The sequence below is a fragment of the Setaria italica genome, chromosome II (genome assembly GCF_000263155.2).
Source record: "Setaria italica strain Yugu1 chromosome II, Setaria_italica_v2.0, whole genome shotgun sequence".
NCBI classification, from domain to species: domain Eukaryota; kingdom Viridiplantae; phylum Streptophyta; class Magnoliopsida; order Poales; family Poaceae; genus Setaria; species Setaria italica.
In genome coordinates, this window is record NC_028451.1 from 39,796,218 (window position 1) to 39,814,700 (window position 18,483).

Here is an 18,483-nt window from a genome sequence, read left to right on the forward strand (position 1 = left end):
GGTGTGGTGTCTGGTGACAAAAGATTTAGCTCAAGCACTGTCCAATGTACATTGAGATTCGTGATCCCGAAGCTCTTGTGCTATTTGGCTTTTGCTCTCTGGTCTCAGAGCCTCCGCCCTCCGTCTTGCTCACCTGAGTCACCTACTCACCTCCCCTATCCGCCGCGCCCAAGCCTCTCGGCTTCGTCGGCGTCTTCCTCGCTCAGTCTTCACCGCAGTAAGTGAGATTGAAATGAGCTTAGCATCAGATGCTAATCCCCTCCCCTCTTCGTTCGATTCCGATTTTGTTTTGCGTTTTTCTCTTGGCAAAGTTATGCTACGATAGCTGAGCTGCGCTGTTCGTGATGGTCATTTCACCCCCCAATCCAGCAGTGGCATGAGGGCGGGGCGGCCCAAGATCGGCGACCAGGCGACCAGCGACGTGGTTGTGCGGCTACGGACACCGGAGGGCCGCGACGAGTGGCTCTACTGCCACTCCGCCGTCCTCGCCGCCGGCAGCACCTACTTCGCCGATCGCCTCTCCGACGCCTGGCCGACGTGCCAGATCCTCGGTTCGCGCTACTGCGTCGAGGTCTACTGCCAGGAGCTCGACCTCAGCTCCCATGTCACCGCGCTCCGCCTCCTATACGCCGCCGAGCCCTGCTCCCGCTTCGGCGTCCGCGGCGCGCTCGGCGTACTCCAGGCCGCCGTGAACCTCGGCTGCGCCCAGATCGCCGCCGCCTGCGCCGGCTACATCGAGTCCGCCCCCTGGGACGAGGCCGACGAGGAGGAGATTCTGAGGACCGTCCCCGGCCTCGGCGCGCAGTACGAATACATCCTTGCGCGTCTCCGGCCGATCGATCCGGCTCCGGTAACCAGCATCTTCCTTTCGGCGTTCCGGCACGCCACGCGCTCGTCCGCAGCTGGGCCGGCGCGGGAGCTCAAGTCTGCAGCTCAGGAGCAGCTGGAGTATATGCTCACCGAGGATGACGACACACCATTGGTAGCCCTTGACAACATCGATGTCAAGTCTCAGGTGAAGGAATGTGTCACTGGTTTGCTGAACAGGTTCAGTGATTTCTTGAGTTCTGTACTGACGAAGCAGAAGGAGACGCCTCTTGTTGGTGACAATGGCGAACTTCAGCAGGAGCTGCACACATTTGTTTGTGACGTCTCCTGGGTCTGTCAGGTCTTGAGCAAGCTTGAGATGGTGAAGTGCATTGTTCTCTATTGGGTTGGAGTGTCATCTGATGTGGTTGAAGCTGTCGACGCAGTATGCCCTGGGCACGACTGTCTGAATACCAGGCTGAAGGTGGTAGAGGTGTCTGCAAAAGTACTGGAGGCTGTTGCGTTTGGCAATATTGTTCTTCCAACCGAGAAACGTCGTCATATGGTGAATGTCTGGATTGCCTTTGCAAGAACAACAAAGGCTTTGATTGTTCAGGCTGATCGTGATGACGACGATGATGGTGATGTCGAGACACCAAAGGCAAACCTGGACAACGAGGTTTGGCAGGGGCTGGAGTCGGCATTTGTTTCAATTGTGCTGACACTGCCGTCAAATAGTCAAGCTGAGATTTTATCAGAGTGGCTCCAGTCAAAACATGTTCGATATCCTGACTTGACAGAGGCGTTTGAAGCCTGGTGTTACAGATCGAAGGTTGCCAAAAGAAGGTTCTCTTTCTTGAGTGACATTGATCGCGTATCTTGATCCTTGACTAGTCTAATCGCGCTGTGGAAAAATGCCATTTTGTTCATATTCCTACCATCTGACTCTCGAACTTGTCACTGATAGGATTGAGTTGCTGCCTTTCACTGAAACAGTCATAATGGAGCTCCATTATCTTGATTCCAACTCACCCCAGATCAGGTTGTCAGTTAAGTTTTGGTGGATTATCTGCTTATGAACTTACATTGAACATCGCTGATGGAATACACAGCAGTACACAGCACTATCGAGATAAAGTAGCCGACAGAACATCCTGGTCGATATACACAAGTCATGATCTGCACCTGCGTGTGGTTGAAGCTATGCTGCAAAATTGGAACAGACGCTGCTGTGGTTGGCAAATGACCAAAGCAAACCGGAGATACCTGAATTGAACAAGTTCACATGCTTTCGCTATTTTGTTAGAAGATGCACAGCTATGTTGATGCTCCCCTTTCTCAGGTTTTGTTACCTCCAGCGTGATGCTGGAGGCATAGCCGCATGTGCAGTGCTGAAAAGGGCTCTTGCTGCCAGAATGAGGAGATACCTGTGGTTCCTATTGAAATTGACAATATCAGTTATATCACAGTATATGTCTTGAATCTTGATAGCATCAAGTGGCCGACTCTTGACAGGCGGGATGGCAGCCAGATTTAGTACATTACGCACCATCCCTTGCTCTCCGCGAGGCAACAGTCTGTGATCAATAGGGCATCATTTCCTGCCCGCAGAAAAGAAATTTGTAATAAGTTGGTGTGAGATCAGCTAATCTTGTCTTTGAGGAAGTAATCGGGGATCGTGTGATCTGTTAATTGATTGGGTATTGATCATGAGATTTTGACAAGCATCCACGTGCCTGTCTCTTTTTGCTCGTGAGGGTTGCTTTGCCGAGTCACCACCATGTTCTAAATCGCGCAGTATATAGTAGGCAGTGGAAAACTGAAATTAACGACTTTAATCTCTGAATGTATTATTAACATCTACTGAGTAAGGTAATCAGTAACAGCGCCCATGGCCTAATGGATAAGGCGTCTGACTTCTAATCAGGCGATTGTGGGTTCGAGTCCCACTGGGCGTGCAATTTACTTTTTTTGTGTTTTTATTCCCCCCGCTGGCCTGCCTGGATACCTCTGCGTCCATGTGCATCGATGAGAACCCACAGCATAGTAAGCCAAGCCTTCTGGTCGGTTGACAACCAGGAAGATCGGAACTAGATGCAAGCAGAGCATTCAGGACTACTGCTTTTGGCTGTCCGTTTTGCCTAATCTGGCTCCAACAAGACGTGGTCTACTCCCCGAGCTTTCTCCTGAAGGCCCCTTGCCGCCGTACGCCCGTACCGAGAGGCGAGAGAGATCGATCAATGGCGCGGTTTGCATGGCAGCGCTTGATGACAAGATGTTCGCGTGAGCTTGTGCTACCACTACAAGCTGCACAAGGGCAGAAGGGCTACAGCTGATCATCAGTCATCACTGGCCACCGATAGAGAAATTGCCTATCTGTATATTATTGACGAGTCCAACACTAGTTGCTGAGTCCAACTTGAATGGACGGACGCTCTAGATGATTGATCTCTGTACTGAAACTACATGACTGCAACTAACTATACTCATGCGGTGCTAAAGCGATAGAGCAGCTCTCGGTCGATCGTCTGCTACAACTTTTTTCCTTCGTGATGACGAGTAGTTGTACTGGTTGTTATCACTGCCATGGCAAATCAGCTTTCTCAAAAGAGCAACAAAAGTCTTGCTGGCTCCTGTAGTAGCTTGTTGATAGCTCTGCGACAAGGCCACACGTGCTGTTCCGGTCCGCAAACGCCATCAAATTTCCACTGTTAACGTCCCCTATCCTGGATCTGGATGCGTGCTGGACATGAACTCGTGTAGAAAGAGCTAGTAAAGCGTTCGTTGTGGAAATGCTTGCAAGTTTACTATGCGTATACTCCATATACAGTCCATATACACACATGGACATTTTGTGTTTCCTGAGAATATCTCGATCGATCGATCGATGTGTCGGCACGTCGTCGCTCCTGGAACTAGTAGCGATATTGCAAAGCAAAAGCCTAGCTACTGCATTTTCCAATAATTTTTTTTTGGGATGCCATTTCCTTCGAGTTCGGGAGAAAAAGAAGAAGCGTAGGTTTTTTTTTTTTTTTGAGATCAGAACGTAGTACAATCGAGAGGGGATACAGGAAACATCATGTGCAGCGGGGCCTGTCAGCCCAGAAAATGGCCCATTGCCTGGCTGGCCCAACCAAACAAAGCGGCTGCCAAGCCCAGGAAATGGCCTCCTTCTCCTGGCCTCCTGGGCCGGGCCTGTCAGCCGCAGTGTACAAGAGGCTGACCATTCGAATTCGCAAACTAGAGTAGAAGACGAGTAGACGCACGTATCCAGAAAAGGAAAGTGCCCGTTCGTTTCAAAAAAAAAGAAGAAAAAACAAAGAAAAGTGCCAGTTCCAATTCCCAAATGTCCACAGTCCACCGCCACCGGCCGGCGGCCGCCGCCGCGCCGCCATTCCAGATCTGCCATGGGGGTGGTCGCCGGAGCCAACGGGAAGGGGAGGCAGCCAGCAGAAGAGGAAGGGCAAGGCCCGGACTACATCAGCGGCCTTCCGGACGCCGTCCTCGGCGACATCGTCTCCCGCCTCCCCACAAAGGACGGCGCTCGCACGCAGGCCCTCTCCTCCCTGTGGCGCCACGTGCGGCGCTCCGCTCCCCTCAACCTGGACCTCCGCTTCCATCCCATCCCCCTCGGCAAGGTGCCCCGCGTCCTCTCCTCGCACCCGGGCCCTGCCCGCCGCTTCTCCACCCCCGCGTGCTACGGGAAGCTCCGCGACGCACCGCCGTGACCCTGGACGGCTGGCTCCGCTCCCGCGCCCTCGACGGCCTCCAGGAGCTCGACTTCCACTACGACATCCCGGCTCGGGATCGGGGGAATCCTCCGCCGCTGCCCGCACCGGCACTCCGCTTCTCGTGCACTCTTCGCGTCGCCAGATTCTGCTTCTGCCGTTTCCCGGATGGAATCGATGTCCGCTTGCCGGTTCTCGAGGAGCTGCACCTTTCGCATGGCATCATCTCGGAGAGTTCTGTGCATGCCTTGCTTCGCCGGCTGCCCTGTTCTGCAGAGGTTGCGGCTAACTTACAATGATGGCTGCACTAGTGTTCGGATCGCGTCCCCTACCATCAGAAGCGTTGATGTAGGTCGAGGTTCGGGAGACCTCGGTTTGCAGCAACTCGTCATCGAGGATGCTCCCTGCCTGGAGAGATTACGTCATGATACTCCTATTTCACATCACAAGATGATGGACATCTTGGTGATCTCGGGGCCAAAATTGAGCATTTTGGGGCGTATCTATGATCACTTTCCCAGATTTGAGATTGGCACCACAGTTTTTAAGGTACATGCGCTTTTATCTTTATAAGAATCTCAAGTCTCTTTGCTTCATCATGGTGTCAACTGTCAATCTTCGGATTTTTCCTCACATCCATCTTCACAAGACTATCGTGTCTCTTTGCTTCATTATGGTTTCAACTTTTGTATTTTGTGCTTACATTTGTATTTTGTGCGCACTGTGAAGGTCTTTATCTTTGTCAAACAAGAGTCTTCGTTTGGGTTTGGTTCTTAACTTCATGAAATGCTTTCCCTGCTTGGAGCAGCTGAACATCAATGTGAGTAAACTTACTCTTTAATTCAGTTTCCGTCTGCATTGATTATTTTGTAACTTACTATTGCTTCAATACTTGTTCTAGAGTAGGTTGTCACTATTTTTGTGTTTATTTGGCCTTTCCCGACATTATTCTAAGGAAGGGAAAATGTGTGGGGTAATGGACTCTGCAATCTTATTAATACCCATGGCACTTGTTTGAAGAAAATTGTGTTGAGAAACTATAGAGGCAACGAGTCACATGTTAACTTTGTCAAGTTCTTTGTATTGAATGCAAGGGTTATAGAGTCAATAAGGCTTGTGTTGAAGTTTAGGAACGTTAGCAATAGTTGGATTGAAGGACAGCGCAGCCTGCTTCAGTTTGAAATGAGAGCTTCCAAGGGTGCACAGTTGGATTTTGTGTCTTCTGATAGTTTGCGTGATGAGGAAACCGCGTGATTTCTCCAGAGAGGACCTCATTTCCAGGTATCATAACTGGTCCTGATTTCTTTCTTTCCATGGATTAGGGCACCAGACTATACTATTTATCAGACACTTACTGGTCACCTGTTTGCAGCATTTCGATGTCTCTTCTCATGGAATATTGTTCAAGATACAGGATTACCGGACCATGAACCACATACACCTAGGGAGAAGCAGATTCCTGTCTGCTTGGGGCAATGGAACAGTGACTTCAATCTTGTTGTAGCTCTGCCAAAAGTGCAAGGAAGCCTGCATTTTCACTTGTGCTACTGCTAACTACTGTACATGTATAAACTTGTAGACTTGTGATAGTCCTGTCAACAGGGATGGTCATTTGGCTTGTCTGCTACAGGTTCTGTCGTGGATCTATGACTGCTAACTACTGTACATGTATAAACTTGTAGACTTGTGATAGTCCTGTCAACAGGGATGGTCATTTGGCTTGTCTGCTACAGGTTCTGTCGTGGATCTATGACTGACCAGTTGCAGCAACTGATTTCCTGCCCTAAGACTTGTTCCTGGCTGGTAGGATGAAAGTACCATGATTGTAAACGCCTTTGAGATGCCTCGACATCCATTTCTCATGACAGTAGCACAGCAGTGAGAAACCATCGAGGCAGAAACTCAAGGAATGAATTTCACGTTGTTCATTTTGCTCGATGCGAAAAAGCTGGAGTCGTCAATGAGATATTGACGGGTGAACTCTACATTGAGAACAAGGGGTTGTCTTTTGCAGCTCACATCGTGGTAATATAAGTAGAGCAGAATTCCAACCTGAGAATTTGGGAGATACAATTTCCAGCTTAGAGTAGCAGCTTGACATACAGCTCCTCATGACAGTTTTTTTCAGAATTGCATGAACGCTCACGCCCCTTTGGTAAGCTGTGAACAAGAACAGGAAGATGAGTTGATTAAAGCCAGACCGAATACAATCAATTTTCCATTGCTTGAAGAGGTGGATACCAATCATCCCTGATGATCCATGACACATATTCAGTAGAAGACTACCGTAGGACAACACGCGCTAATGCGAGAGGTAGCCTAGCAAATGTTCCAACGCGCCCCAAAGCACCTCTACGATCAACAAACCAGTTAAGATGATCAATAAACTAATAATATAAGTCCTCAATGATCAATCAGTTATCAGTCAATCATATCTAGATACATCCCCGATCAAACCAGAAAGAAAGTAAAGCAAAGCAACCAAGGGTTCTGTCCCTCACCAGTACTGATAAGATGCTACGGCCGATCGATCAATAGATACAGATACACCGTGATGCAAGCTAGCTAGATGAACTGAGCGGAGAGGAGCCTGCGTGCGCACGGCACGCTCATCTCAGTGCGCGCCCCACCACTCTACTGTTGGGTTGTCCCGTTTGCCTCATCTGGCTCCAACACGATGCGCTCCCTGAGATTTCCGTCTCCTGAACCTGAACCCATCGTCCTCCCTCGCCGTCCTCAACTGCTGCTTGAGAAACCAAGATGGCACGGTTCGGCACGGCGCAGAGATATGACAGGATGTTTGCCTGAGCTCGTGCTACGGCATCGACTGACTTTTCCAGCCATATATGCATCGACCTGACCAGCTCGCTTGCTTCTCGATCAGGATGGGAACGTACGTGCGTGCGCTCTCTGCAGCTAGGTAACCATGATGGGTGACAGCGCGAGCAACTAATTAAGCATCGAGGACGGGAAGCCGCTGCTAGCTGCCAGCAAGTCTTCCTGCATGCTGTAGACGACCAATCAGCGGCGGCGGGTTTGGAGCCTTTCGCTCTGTCTGAAGCTGCAGAGATGGTGACTTCAGCAGGAGTAGGTATCTTCAGGGCTGTGGTTTTTCCTTGGACTTATTGTGTTAGTCACATGCGTAGGATTAAGCTATGATTGTGATTGTCCAGCAGGAGGGAAAGAATCAAGCAAGATGGATTAGGGGCGCTTAGGGCAGCAGCTGGGCCCTAAGCCACTAACACACGACATTGTCGCCATCTTGTAGCCACCTATAGATACCTAGCTACTCCTATATACTTATATATACATACTCCAATAGTGTGCATTGAATAAGCTTTGCTTTTCCGGTGCTAGCCATGCATGCATACATACACAGGTTAATTAGGAGTACCAATGTACGTACACTACTACACTTACTGGTAGTTCAATATGCATACGCCAACATGGAGATGGTTTCAGAAACGCCTTAGCATACTACACCATTAACAACCTGAACACGACTATCACTTGATTAATTCCAAGCTTGAAGTGTTCTTTTTTTTCCCGACAAATCAGTTTGATATGACCTGTTGAATCATTGATTGGCTAGTGAGGCATTAGGCTAATAGCCTATTACCACCACATTATTTTGAAGGCATGAACGCTATACTATACATTGATTGATCTGTACTGAAACTGCTTCATGGATGCCACTAAACACTAATGTTGCTCATTTATTTATTGCACCAAAAAAATGTTAACTTGCACTGGTGCGCGCGGTGCTAACATCTAGTTTCCTACTTGGCGGTACAAGGGCTTCAAGTGCAACTACTTTCTTGCTAGCCACTCAGCACTCACAAGATGCAGATAAGCAGCTCCGAGTCGACCGTTTACTACCTCTTTTTTCTTCGCGATCGCAGTAGTCTGTACTCATCATCACTGCCATGGCAAATCAACTTTCAGAAAAAGGAACACCAAAGTCTTGCTACCTATCTAGCTTCATCGCTCCGTGACAGGCCACATGCTAACCTTGTCCCAAAACGCCGAATTTCCACTGTCCATGTCCCCCCAGAGTGGCTGGTGTTCGAATATGGCTTATCACCCTGGATGCGTGCAGGGTCACAACTTGTGCAGAAAGAGTAAGCCTTCTGCTTGAACATCCATTCATGTGTGCAAGTCTACTATGCGTATACTCCATAGTTTGTGTGTTCAGTAAACATCTAATCGGTCGGTCGATCGATGTGTCGACACGCATCATGCAACATTGCTGAGAGCCAGTGATGTCTTCTATGGTAAGATCATGTAACTACTGAAAGATCCTGCAAAGCAAGAGCCCCGGGCGGCCCAGTGCGTTTTCCATTCAGAGTTTGGGGAACTAGCAAAGAGAGTTGCAGTCTGGCAAAAGCAAGTTCCAAGAAGAAACCTAGCTATAGACACAACTTTACCAAAGACCCAAGCAAAGGCAAGAACAGCACTACCCAACAGCACAGCTAGCCCTTGCTTATGTGTTTGGTGGCCTTGAAGTAATTTCACTCGGTTAACCTTTTACAGCACAGGTAAAACGAAAATAGAAGTAGAGCACATATACTTCACTAGATAGCTTTGAAAAACCATAGCGAGACTGTCAATTGCCCACTTAATATATTTTTCTTGGTTTTTGAATCCTGCTTAGACCACATGCAGCCGACAGCTAGCTGCACTTGTACGTCTGAACGTTTGTGCTCTTTTGTATTATTAGTATTTCTATAAAATGTCGCGCAAAGCTTTTCTGTTTTCCGAAAGAAAGAATAATCGTCGCGAGATACATTTTCCAGTTTTCTCTGAGGAGGATCTTGTAACTAGCTACGCTAGCTCATCAATATACTGTCAACACATGTATACACACAATTTTGAGCATGCAGGAAATATATAGCATGGTGTCCATGATATCTATAGATAGATGAATATAAATGGAGAGGCCTGGCTTTATATAGATCTAGATTAGTTGTTGCAGAAAGTTATGTACCAACTATATATATATACTACTCAGTAGCTAGCTTAGCTAGTCAAAGCTTAAAGCACCTGATCAAAGAGTAGGCCAGCAAGCAATTAATTAGCTAAAAGGCCACTTGCACCGGATCGGCCGGAGGAGAGAGATTAATTGGACGTACGGCAGATGCAACAACTAATCAAGCGTGCATGCAAACTTCTGATCTCATCAGATCATCAGAGCTTGAGCGACAGGTCGATCTCCTCCCCGTTCCGGCCGTGGCCGAGGCGGCCACAGCCGCCGTCAGCCGCGGCGGCCGTGTCAGCGCCCCATCCTGCCATGTCCATCACGACGCTCGGTGTCGGTGGCGCCGCCTGCTGCGCCGCCGTGGCGTCCTCGGCCGCCCCAGTGGACCACGTGGCGCCGTACGTCGCCGGCAGCAGGAAGTCGTCGTCCCTGTTGTTGTTGTTGCGTTCCGGTGGCGCGGCGTGGAAGACGACGGCCGGTGGCGCCGGCGTCGGCGGCGGGGACGAGGACGGCGGCGCGGCGGCGGCGAGGATGTCCCGGCTGCGCTTGGCGAGGGTGCGCTCGAGCTTGTGCGCGTTCTGGTGGCCGCCCAGCGCCTGCGAGCTGTAGAATTTGCGGTGGCAGTAGTTGCAGGCGAAGGACTCCCCCGGGCGGCGGCCGCCGTCGACGGCGGGGACGGCGGCAACGGCGGGTCCAGAGCGGCGGCCGCGGGGAGAGAGGTCGTCGAGGCTGACGCCGTGGGCGCCCGACGCCGCCAGCTCGTTCTCCATCGATCGGCGGCCGGAAGCGAAGACTCTCTCTGCTACCTACGGTGCTGGGAAGTGAGGAGGAGATCGAGGGATGTAGCCCGTGTTGGGAGGAGGCTCGAAGCCGATGGACACCAGCAAGAACGCAGTGGCGTGTGGCCGCGTGAGAGCCCCGGTATATAATGACAAGCAGCCCGGGCCGGCTCCACTCCCACGCGTGTGCACGAGCCGGCCGCGTACACTTTGGGAGTATCTGTACACGGTTTGTACGTGTTGCGACGTACGTGGCGTATTTGGAGATGTACGTCTTTCCCCTCTCGTACGCACACACACGTTCGGGGGGCTCGGGGCAGTGTGTGCTACGCTCGAGCGCTGATCGAAAGAAAATGACGAGGAGACAGCAGTAGGGGAGGTCGAGGTCCACGCAGTCAACTCGGCCGACATGGAGACCTGTGAAAAGAGTAGCTAGGGGGCTTAGCGTCCGGCTAGCGGACAAGCCGTTGAACAGTCGAACTTGCGCATGTGCGTGAATGCCGCGATGCGTCCGGCCAGTAGGCGCCCGACACCGCGGGCGTCCATGGATCTCTCCCAGATATTCAGGTGTGGGGCTGGTGCTTCCCGATGAGAAAGACGGGGGGCCCTGGAGGCTGGAGGTGCCCAGCCGTCACGTCAGTGACCGTCGCATGCACGGGCCGGGCGGCCGAGACGAGCCCGTGTGCTCTACCGGTGCGCTAGCAGCATGGCACCTGCAGTCTGCAGATCGCGGAACGCGACAAAGCGATCGAGGTAGCTATCTGCTAGTCTGTTCACTCATCAGATCGACCACTCTGTCCTTTTCAGTCGCGTTGCGTCGATCCATCGGCCGATCTGCATGCAGCGGCGCTCAGCGAGAAACGCGTCTGAACTTACTGCATCCATCGATGATGAACAATCCACTGAATGGTCGATGATGAACAATCCATTGAATGGCTAGCGGCAGCCTCTGAGTCTGAATGGATCGATGTAACCAACGCCCTCCTGCATATACACGGAAGGGCCGACACAAGTAGCAGCTCAGATGGATGACCCGCTGCACATGATCGATGGCGAGGGCTTCCGCAGAAAGAAGCGAAAAAATGGCACCAGGGGGAACCGGACGCGCAGGTTCCGAGTTCAGACTTGACTAGCGTGCTGATGCGCATTAGTCCCTGGCATGCACGGTCACTCACATGACTGCACGAGTGCTGTGGTGGCAGCAGTACAGCATGGAACGTCCGTCCCTGCCCCTGTTCCCCACTGACATTTGTCCTGGCATTCTTTCGCGTAGTATCTCAGAGCAGAGCCTGAGCCTGATGCCTGATGGCTTCACCGACGCGGCCAAAAGAGCGAAGACGAAGCCTGCTGGCAGGGTTAGAACGTGCTCGTTTTCCTCTGCCTCCCAACTGCTGCAACGACGTCCTTGTAGTACAACTGCATACACAATGCAGTGAGCTATTACAGATATGTTTCACTTGTAACGGGATCGACGACGCTGCTCCAAAGAGATATATGGTGGGGGTGCCGTGCCAGATCCTGCATGGCAGTCTGGTCGACCGCATGCGTGTACCAGGCCAGGACTCCTACAGTCCTATGCACGCATGCATCACGTTTGCCAGGACAAAATTTGAACCAGCGAAAATCTGATTCAGCTCGCCTGGTTTCAAACTGACACCTCCGAAGGCGGAACTGTCTTCATTCCATGCATCGATCAATGGAAGGTAACAATGCACTGGTGCATGACACACCGTACATTACAACGTCTACGCTCCAAAACTTCTCCATGATCACACTTTCATATCTTTCAACAAAAGGTAGCTGTGTAAGGAGTAGGTAACAATGCACTCTTCGCAAAAAAAAAAAAAGGTAACAATGCAGGCCAGCAAGAGGAAACTCGAAACAAGCATCCACACACAACAGGAAAACAGTCACAGCTACACTTGTCTACAGATCGAGGAGTTAACCGCGACAGCCTGATAATCTGATGGCTGTTTTATTTAGGCTCACTATCAGAAATCACAACAATGATTTCTTGAATAAATAATAGCTCGCTGCAGTCCTATACATAAACAACCCTGCTATGCTTCATATTACTCTGTATATTTCAGATCCTTGTATACCTCCTACAGAAACAGGTCCACAGTTGGGGCCATTAGCTTCCTATACAAACACATTCTTTTGTATTTGTGGGGAAACTCCACAACGACGGGCGCGCTTCTCTGTGGGCGGTACGTCACCAAACATCTCTCAAGTATCTCCCTTCCGTCTGTAGGCTCTTCACGTAGCTTTCTGTCTTTGAGTTATCCAGTGACCCCTGCAGAGCACATCCAGGGTAGCAGCATTCACGGTAAATAGAAGCACTGTACTGTACTTGTTGTGAAGCAATGGCAGTAGCAAAGATTTATCATGGTGTTACGCAACAAAATTCAAGCAAGTAAGGTAACCTGGAACTTCACTGCATTTGAGTCAACAACACCAAAAAAATGCACTTTAAGAGGCTAGGGGGGCTTAACTGACAGATGGTCAGCAAATGAGTTGGCACTACTCAGAGCAAACGGGATCTCAGGATTGTTTTTTAATAAAAAAATAATTGGCCAGAAACCACAGCTTTCTGCATGATTTGATTATCCTTGTTTTGATGTTACTTTCAAGAAAGACACATGGACAAGGGGAAAAATATCAATAAAAAATCCCTACGCATGTTAAGTGAAAGACTAAAGATCATACTTAGTTATTCTTAGAAACCAAGAGTAACATGGTAGACCTAAACACAGCAAAACTCTGATATTAATATGCTGAAAGTAGTCGGCCATGCTGTTTGGTGGTGGTTTCAAAAGCTTGAGTACCAGAGTGAGCAATCTAGCTGTCCACTTCTTAGACCCTTGGTAAAGCAACTACTCCCTCCGTTCCAAATTGTAGGTCGTTTTGATTTTTATAGGTGCATAGCTTTTGCTATGCACCTAGATATAGTGTATGTCTAGATGCATAATAATATCTATGAATCTAGAAAAAGTCAAAACGATCTGCAGTTTGAAAAGGAGGGAGTAACTAAATCTAGAAAGCATCAGGTGACAGTGATACAATGACAAACTTTGTAAAACTAGACATACCTGCTCCTGGATGATGGTATGTAGTGTGCGGTGCACATCTCTAGCCATGCCCTTTGCATCACCACAGACATAAATATAACCGCCCTGAGAAATGATGCTCCAAAGCACGCCAGCCTGGGAAGATTACAGGAATTGTGAGAAAAGGGGGAAGTATTCTAGGTCCTTGCTTTTATTTCGTTGGGACTTAATGTCCTTGTAAACCAGCTGTATATATTCTTTTTTCTATTTATATAATATGAAAAGATCATGCTGCGGGAAACTCTCCCACAATTTCCAGTCAATAGTATTCTTTTGAACAAAACATGATTCTGCAGTGGACAATCAGTTTACCTTTTGTGCCATTTTGTGCTGAACATACTCTTTTGTAGGACCCTCACGAGAAAAGGCTACAATCAACTCAGAAAGGGCACCAGTATCAACAAAGTTACTAAGCTCATCCTCATATATGAAGTCCTGAAAAAAAAAGACATGAATCAGTGAAATTTTGAAGAGGCTACAAAGTACATCCAAGTTGAACATGTAAGATCTGCATCTCTGTATGCAACAGAAATGCGAAACATTCTTGGCAGATAAGGAGCTTTGATAGAGGAATAATTAGATGGCAGCTAGGTGTTTTCTAAGCAAGAAGTGAGACTGAAAAATTTCAGCAAATTATGGACTTATGCGAGCTAATTGTTGACGAGGATGAATAATGTTGAAACACAACCATACCATCTTCCGATTTCTGCACCCAAAGAAAAGGATAGCAGGGCCTAGTTCCACCCCTGCCTCTTTTAAAGCTAATCGTTCCTGCCAGTGCAAAAAAGAACATCGGACATGCACATAAAAATATTAAAGAGAGACATAATTTGAAGAACAATGAACAACGACAGCTTAAGACAAAAACAAACCTGTAAGAAGCCTCTGAAAGGTGCCAGACCAGTCCCAGGGCCAACCATTACAATGGGCACAGTAGGATCAGCAGGCAGTTTGAAGTTTGACTGCCTAACAAAAATTGGTGCCCAACTACATTCTTGGCTCTCTTCCAAGGTAGTTGAATGCTGTAAGTAGGATTAGCAGACCAAATGTTTAATGGATGACATGATGAGTGATAAATAACTTACAGGAATTAAATAATATATGCTTGAATACATGCATATAGTTATACTGAAAATAGTATATCCTCAGTTTCAAGATTCACCTCAGACGAAAGAGAAGAAAATGTCTTCTAAACATGAAAGAATAGATAACATGTACCTTCATCCAAGTAGAACAAACTCCTTTGTGGATTCTTCCAGTAGGGGTTGGCCCATATACTAGTGCACATGTCACATGAATCCTTGTTGGTGCCATTCTGCAGCGATATATTAGCATCAGTCCTAACTGATCGATCAACTTGCTCAGGTCAAACGAGGTATTATATAGAAGTAAAGGCCTAATGGGTACCTCGGTGAGGAAGAAATAGAGTAATATCTCGGCTGCAGGCGAGGAGAAATAGCTGCAAAGAAGACACCAAGTGGAGGCTTTGCTGACGGGAACTCCGACATAACTTCTAAGAGACTTCTTTGGCTCGTGACTATCCATTGTGAATACTCCTTCTGCCAATGAAAGTCATGTGAGAAATTGTGAATTAGAACACCAACATCATAAAGTATATTGATCTATTTTAGAAACCAACCTTTCCAGCAGGAGATGCAAGGTGTCTAAGCCGCTCAGCTTCTTTGGGATCAGATGCATGAGCAGCCAAAGCGAGCAAAGCACTCTGCAGCAACCATTGAGAAAATAATATGAATGTGAACAAAAACATCATATAGATATGGATGAAAAGAAAAACACAAGTTTACCTTCTTGGGCGAATTCAATAGATCTGCATATCTGGTAAGTGCAGTCCTGACTGTGCAGGGGGATGGGAAAGGAGGTGGCAAAGAACCCCCACAAAGCGGGGTACCATCCTCTTGGTCAGCATAAATTGAGAATAAAGTATCTGGTGAATAACCTAGAAGCTTTTCTGCCTCTTCGACAATTTCAATGCAGTTTTCAGCATAGACACCAACATGATCTCCAGTCTCATATCTAGTAAGGTAAAAGGGAACTGTCAGAATAATGCATTCTGAAGTCCAATCTAACAATAATGTATGTCTACTCTCTACTCTTATTTTCATGAATCCAGTTTATTGAATATACTTACTTGAGTCCAGTTCCAGCAATATCAAATTCCAAATGAATGCAGGATCTGTCAGAAGCTGGTGTGTGAAGCTCTCGCCGCACAGCCACATTTGCCCTGAAAGATAAGCAGATTGGTATCAGCTCACACTGCAGGCAGAGCAAAACTTCCAGGCATATGTAAGTAAACTAAAAAATAAAAAAAATACCTGCAAGGATGTTGAATGTCATAGACAGCATGACCGTTACTAAGACTAAATGACTTGTTAATGTTTGTGGTATCTTCTTGTTTAACAAACAGAACTCTATATTCTGGAATAGCAGCTGTGTAAGGAGTTGCTGCTGCTGAAGAGTTGTCTTCCTGGCGGAGCAATTTATCCAATTCTGGCCATAGAAGTTCCTTCCTTTAATCGAAGGAAACAACAGAAGGCATTAGCTTCAATGTGTAAGTGTTAGTCTACTGTTGAAACCAAAGTTAAGTGTCCTCGAATAAAAGCACTATACGCAAGATAAGCCTGATGAATCATCAGAAAAGAAAAGAAAAAAGCACCCATGAAAGTAAGTTCATTGGAATTCATACCACGCATTAAAGTCATCCTCAATGCATTGGTCGTCATCTCCAAGACCAACAGGAACAATACGTTTGCCACCTAGAATAGATGTGTAAATGGACAGGAGTTAATTACACTCAAGTGTTTCAAGAACATAAGAAAACTGGGAAAAGCATAACACAGGATATATGACACAGAAGATCCGATGCACCTCACTCAAAAATTAATATTGTGAAACAGTTGCTTGGTCCTTTCTAAAAATAAGGGTCAATTTGGCTTATTTATATAAAGTTTGAAAGTTTGGCTCAGGCAGCAAAAAATTGATAGCATTCAACTCTTTAAGCATTTGAGCATTATTACCACAACACTAATAGAAAACGCAATGTGTTTACAGTGCAAATGTGTGTGCGCATATGTAAATAAGATAAGGTGCAACACTTAATATGCATTCTAAAAGAAAAAGTTCTGCCTATGAAGGAGTAGCGTTCAGAGATTTTCAGTGAGAACAAACATAAATGCTGCATGCAAAATCAAAAGCTTCAAATCCATCTGAATTGAGATTGAATCAGTGATGTGGCCGCTCTAATTTAGTTACCTTGTTCTGCAAGGAGCTGATCAACCATCTTTCCAATCTTCAGTGGAGACAAAATGACAAAAAAAGAACAAAATTAGTATGCGCTGTACAAACAAATAGACACATCCAATCAATGTAGACGCACCAACAAACCTTGTTAAAGTGCTCGTACTGTCTATTTCCAAGGCCAAACACCCCAAACTGAAGATTGCTCAACCACTCACCTCTCTCATTCCCCTGCAGACCAACCAGATCAAGAGGCAATCAATAATCAATAAAAGGAAAAAGGACACATACACAGGTGCATCCATAAAAGTAAGCTTGCAGTCCAACCTCCGAGAACCATTTATAAAACCTTGCTGCATTGTCAGTTGGCTCGCCGTCACCATAGCTACAAAAAGCAGCAAGAAGACATGCTAACAATTAACACAAAACGTACTTTCTCCTGGCTTTGATCGACTTAGTAAGGTGGTGGCAATTCTTACGTTGCCAGGAAGAACAATGCAATGCTCTCCTTCTTGAGCTTCTCTCCGTACTCCTCATCCTCAGCGGCGTAATCATCCTAAACCCCAGTGAAGCACACATCAATTATAACAGATAAGCTGCCATAAACATGAAATTTTAAGCAGCAGCATGAGGATGGAATCAGTCGAGCGTACCAGATCGACCACCTTGAAGACGGCCCTGTCGTACCTCGCCTTGGCCTCCTCCGCGAGAGCCTGCAAATCCACGCCGAAAGTGGCATCAATTTCAACCCAATCAGAAGTGGGAAACAACAGCAGAGCGCCGAGCTCTGCTTGTGCCAAAAAAAAAGAACACGAATCAGTAGTAACCTTGGCGAAGCCCTCGGCGGTGCCGGTCTGCGTCCCGAAGAAGACGGTGACCCTCTGCCTGCCGTCGTCGGGGTCCGGCTCGTCCTTGGGCTTCGCGGCGAGGGGCCGCGTCTGCGCCTGGGCGGCGGCGGCCGAGGCGGCGCGGGGCGCGGCGGCGGAGCGGCGGACGAGCAGGGCGACGCCGCAGCCGACGAGCACGGCGAGGGAGGTGGTGAGCAGGACGAGCAGGTGGCGGTCCTCGGCGAGCGAGGACGCCCAGTGCGGCCCCCGCCCCGTCAGCAGCGCCGCCAGCAGGTCCAGCGCCGAGGGCTTCAGCCCCGCCGACGCCGAGTCCATCGCGCCGAGGCGGGGGTGCGGAGCGAGCGAGCGAGTCGCGAGCCGGGGGGGCGGCTGTCCGCTTCGATAGGATCGAGGCGGTGGAGATGCGCGCACGCGAGGAGGGCCACGGCCACAGAGATTTGCTGCTGTTGAGTCGAGACAGCGGCCGCCGGCCGGGCACGGGGGAACTTTTATGTGGCGCGGCCGGCGTGTGCAGGCTGCCGCGGCCGCGAGCCGGGACCCGGACCGGGAACGAGTGACCGAGGCGGGGTGCCGGCGCGCGCGGGCGTTTCCTTTCCTCGTGCCCTTGGTCTGCGGTGACGCGCGATCGGGGCCAAAAAGGACTTGGGGTTGGGGTTTGGTTGGCGGCGAGTAGGGACCCGCGGTGCCGGTGGCTCTGCCTTTCCCTGCCGGGGTTGGTTTGGCTCGCGTTGTGGCTGTCGTGAGGCCACCGGTCTCTGTGCCCGAATCGGGGCCGCCGCGCGGTGACACGTCGAGCCGAGCCAAAGTCCGTCGCGGCCGTCACATTGGCTTCGATTCGATGCCCCCCCCACCACTTTCCATCTGGTGATCTTCCGCAAGCTCCCGGTTTCTGTCGCCCTCCCTTCTCTCTCGCTTTCGAACCATAGCGACGACTGGAAGCGTGTAGGCTTGTCGCTCTGAAGTCTGAACCATCACCAG

The 18,483-nt window shown here is 48.9% G+C and overlaps 3 protein-coding genes, 1 long non-coding RNA gene and 1 other non-coding gene across 7 annotated transcripts; 3 read left to right on the forward strand and 2 right to left on the reverse strand.

Annotated features, from left to right (window-relative positions):
* Positions 1–64: 64 nt before the first annotated feature.
* On the forward strand, positions 65–2,558 carry LOC101766852 (BTB/POZ domain-containing protein At3g05675). 2 transcript variants are annotated; one of them, XM_004957566.4, is made up of 2 exons: positions 65–217; positions 370–2,558. In XM_004957566.4, exon 2 carries the CDS (start codon positions 377–379, stop codon positions 1,688–1,690), a length of 1,314 nt encoding a protein of 437 aa, XP_004957623.1. In that variant the 5' UTR covers positions 65–217; positions 370–376; the 3' UTR covers positions 1,691–2,558. The 2 variants fall into 2 exon arrangements, with proteins under 2 accessions (XP_004957623.1, XP_004957622.1); XM_004957565.4 differs by having other exon boundaries at positions 373–2,558.
* A 134-nt stretch (positions 2,559–2,692) lies between these two features.
* On the forward strand, positions 2,693–2,765 carry TRNAR-UCU. The gene has a single exon. It is a non-coding gene; the product is annotated as a tRNA-Arg (tRNA).
* Positions 2,766–4,091: 1,326 nt separating this feature from the next.
* Positions 4,092–6,369, forward strand: LOC101767528. 2 transcript variants are annotated; one of them, XR_002676304.1, is made up of 4 exons: positions 4,092–5,084; positions 5,265–5,355; positions 5,442–5,816; positions 5,908–6,369. It is a non-coding gene; the product is annotated as an uncharacterized LOC101767528 (long non-coding RNA). The 2 variants fall into 2 exon arrangements; XR_002676303.1 differs by having other exon boundaries at positions 5,265–5,816.
* Positions 6,370–9,457: 3,088 nt separating this feature from the next.
* On the reverse strand, positions 9,458–10,391 carry LOC101767791 (zinc finger protein 6). Its single transcript, XM_004957567.2, has one exon. It carries the CDS (start codon positions 10,281–10,283, stop codon positions 9,723–9,725), a length of 561 nt encoding a protein of 186 aa, XP_004957624.1. The 5' UTR covers positions 10,284–10,391; the 3' UTR covers positions 9,458–9,722.
* A 1,769-nt stretch (positions 10,392–12,160) lies between these two features.
* LOC101768201 (NADPH--cytochrome P450 reductase) lies at positions 12,161–18,069 on the reverse strand. The gene is made up of 18 exons (XM_004957568.4): positions 17,485–18,069; positions 17,311–17,370; positions 17,137–17,213; positions 16,985–17,042; positions 16,805–16,888; positions 16,673–16,709; positions 16,107–16,176; positions 15,736–15,930; positions 15,552–15,644; positions 15,208–15,436; positions 15,042–15,125; positions 14,810–14,961; positions 14,621–14,717; positions 14,275–14,424; positions 14,096–14,173; positions 13,715–13,837; positions 13,385–13,498; positions 12,161–12,588 (listed from the first exon to the last, which is right to left on the reverse strand). The coding sequence occupies exons 1-18, from the start codon at positions 17,818–17,820 to the stop codon at positions 12,508–12,510; spliced, it is 2,118 nt and encodes a 705-aa protein (XP_004957625.1). The 5' UTR covers positions 17,821–18,069; the 3' UTR covers positions 12,161–12,507.
* Positions 18,070–18,483: the final 414 nt, after the last annotated feature.

Excerpts from the sequence above, each read along its gene's own strand:
- LOC101766852 (XM_004957566.4), top strand. The coding sequence starts at position 377 with ATGAGGGCGGGGCGGCCCAAGATCGGCGACCAGGCGACCAGCGACGTG.
- LOC101767791 (XM_004957567.2), bottom strand. The coding sequence starts at position 10,283 with ATGGAGAACGAGCTGGCGGCGTCGGGCGCCCACGGCGTCAGCCTCGAC.
- LOC101768201 (XM_004957568.4), bottom strand. The coding sequence starts at position 17,820 with ATGGACTCGGCGTCGGCGGGGCTGAAGCCCTCGGCGCTGGACCTGCTG. Across the intron at positions 17,043-17,136 it reads GCATTGTTCTTCCTGGCAAC|CTATGGTGACGGCGAGCCAA; the intron begins GTAAGAATTGCC and ends TGCTTTTTGTAG. Across the intron at positions 16,177-16,672 it reads TCAGCTCCTTGCAGAACAAG|GTGGCAAACGTATTGTTCCT; the intron begins GTAACTAAATTA and ends CATCTATTCTAG.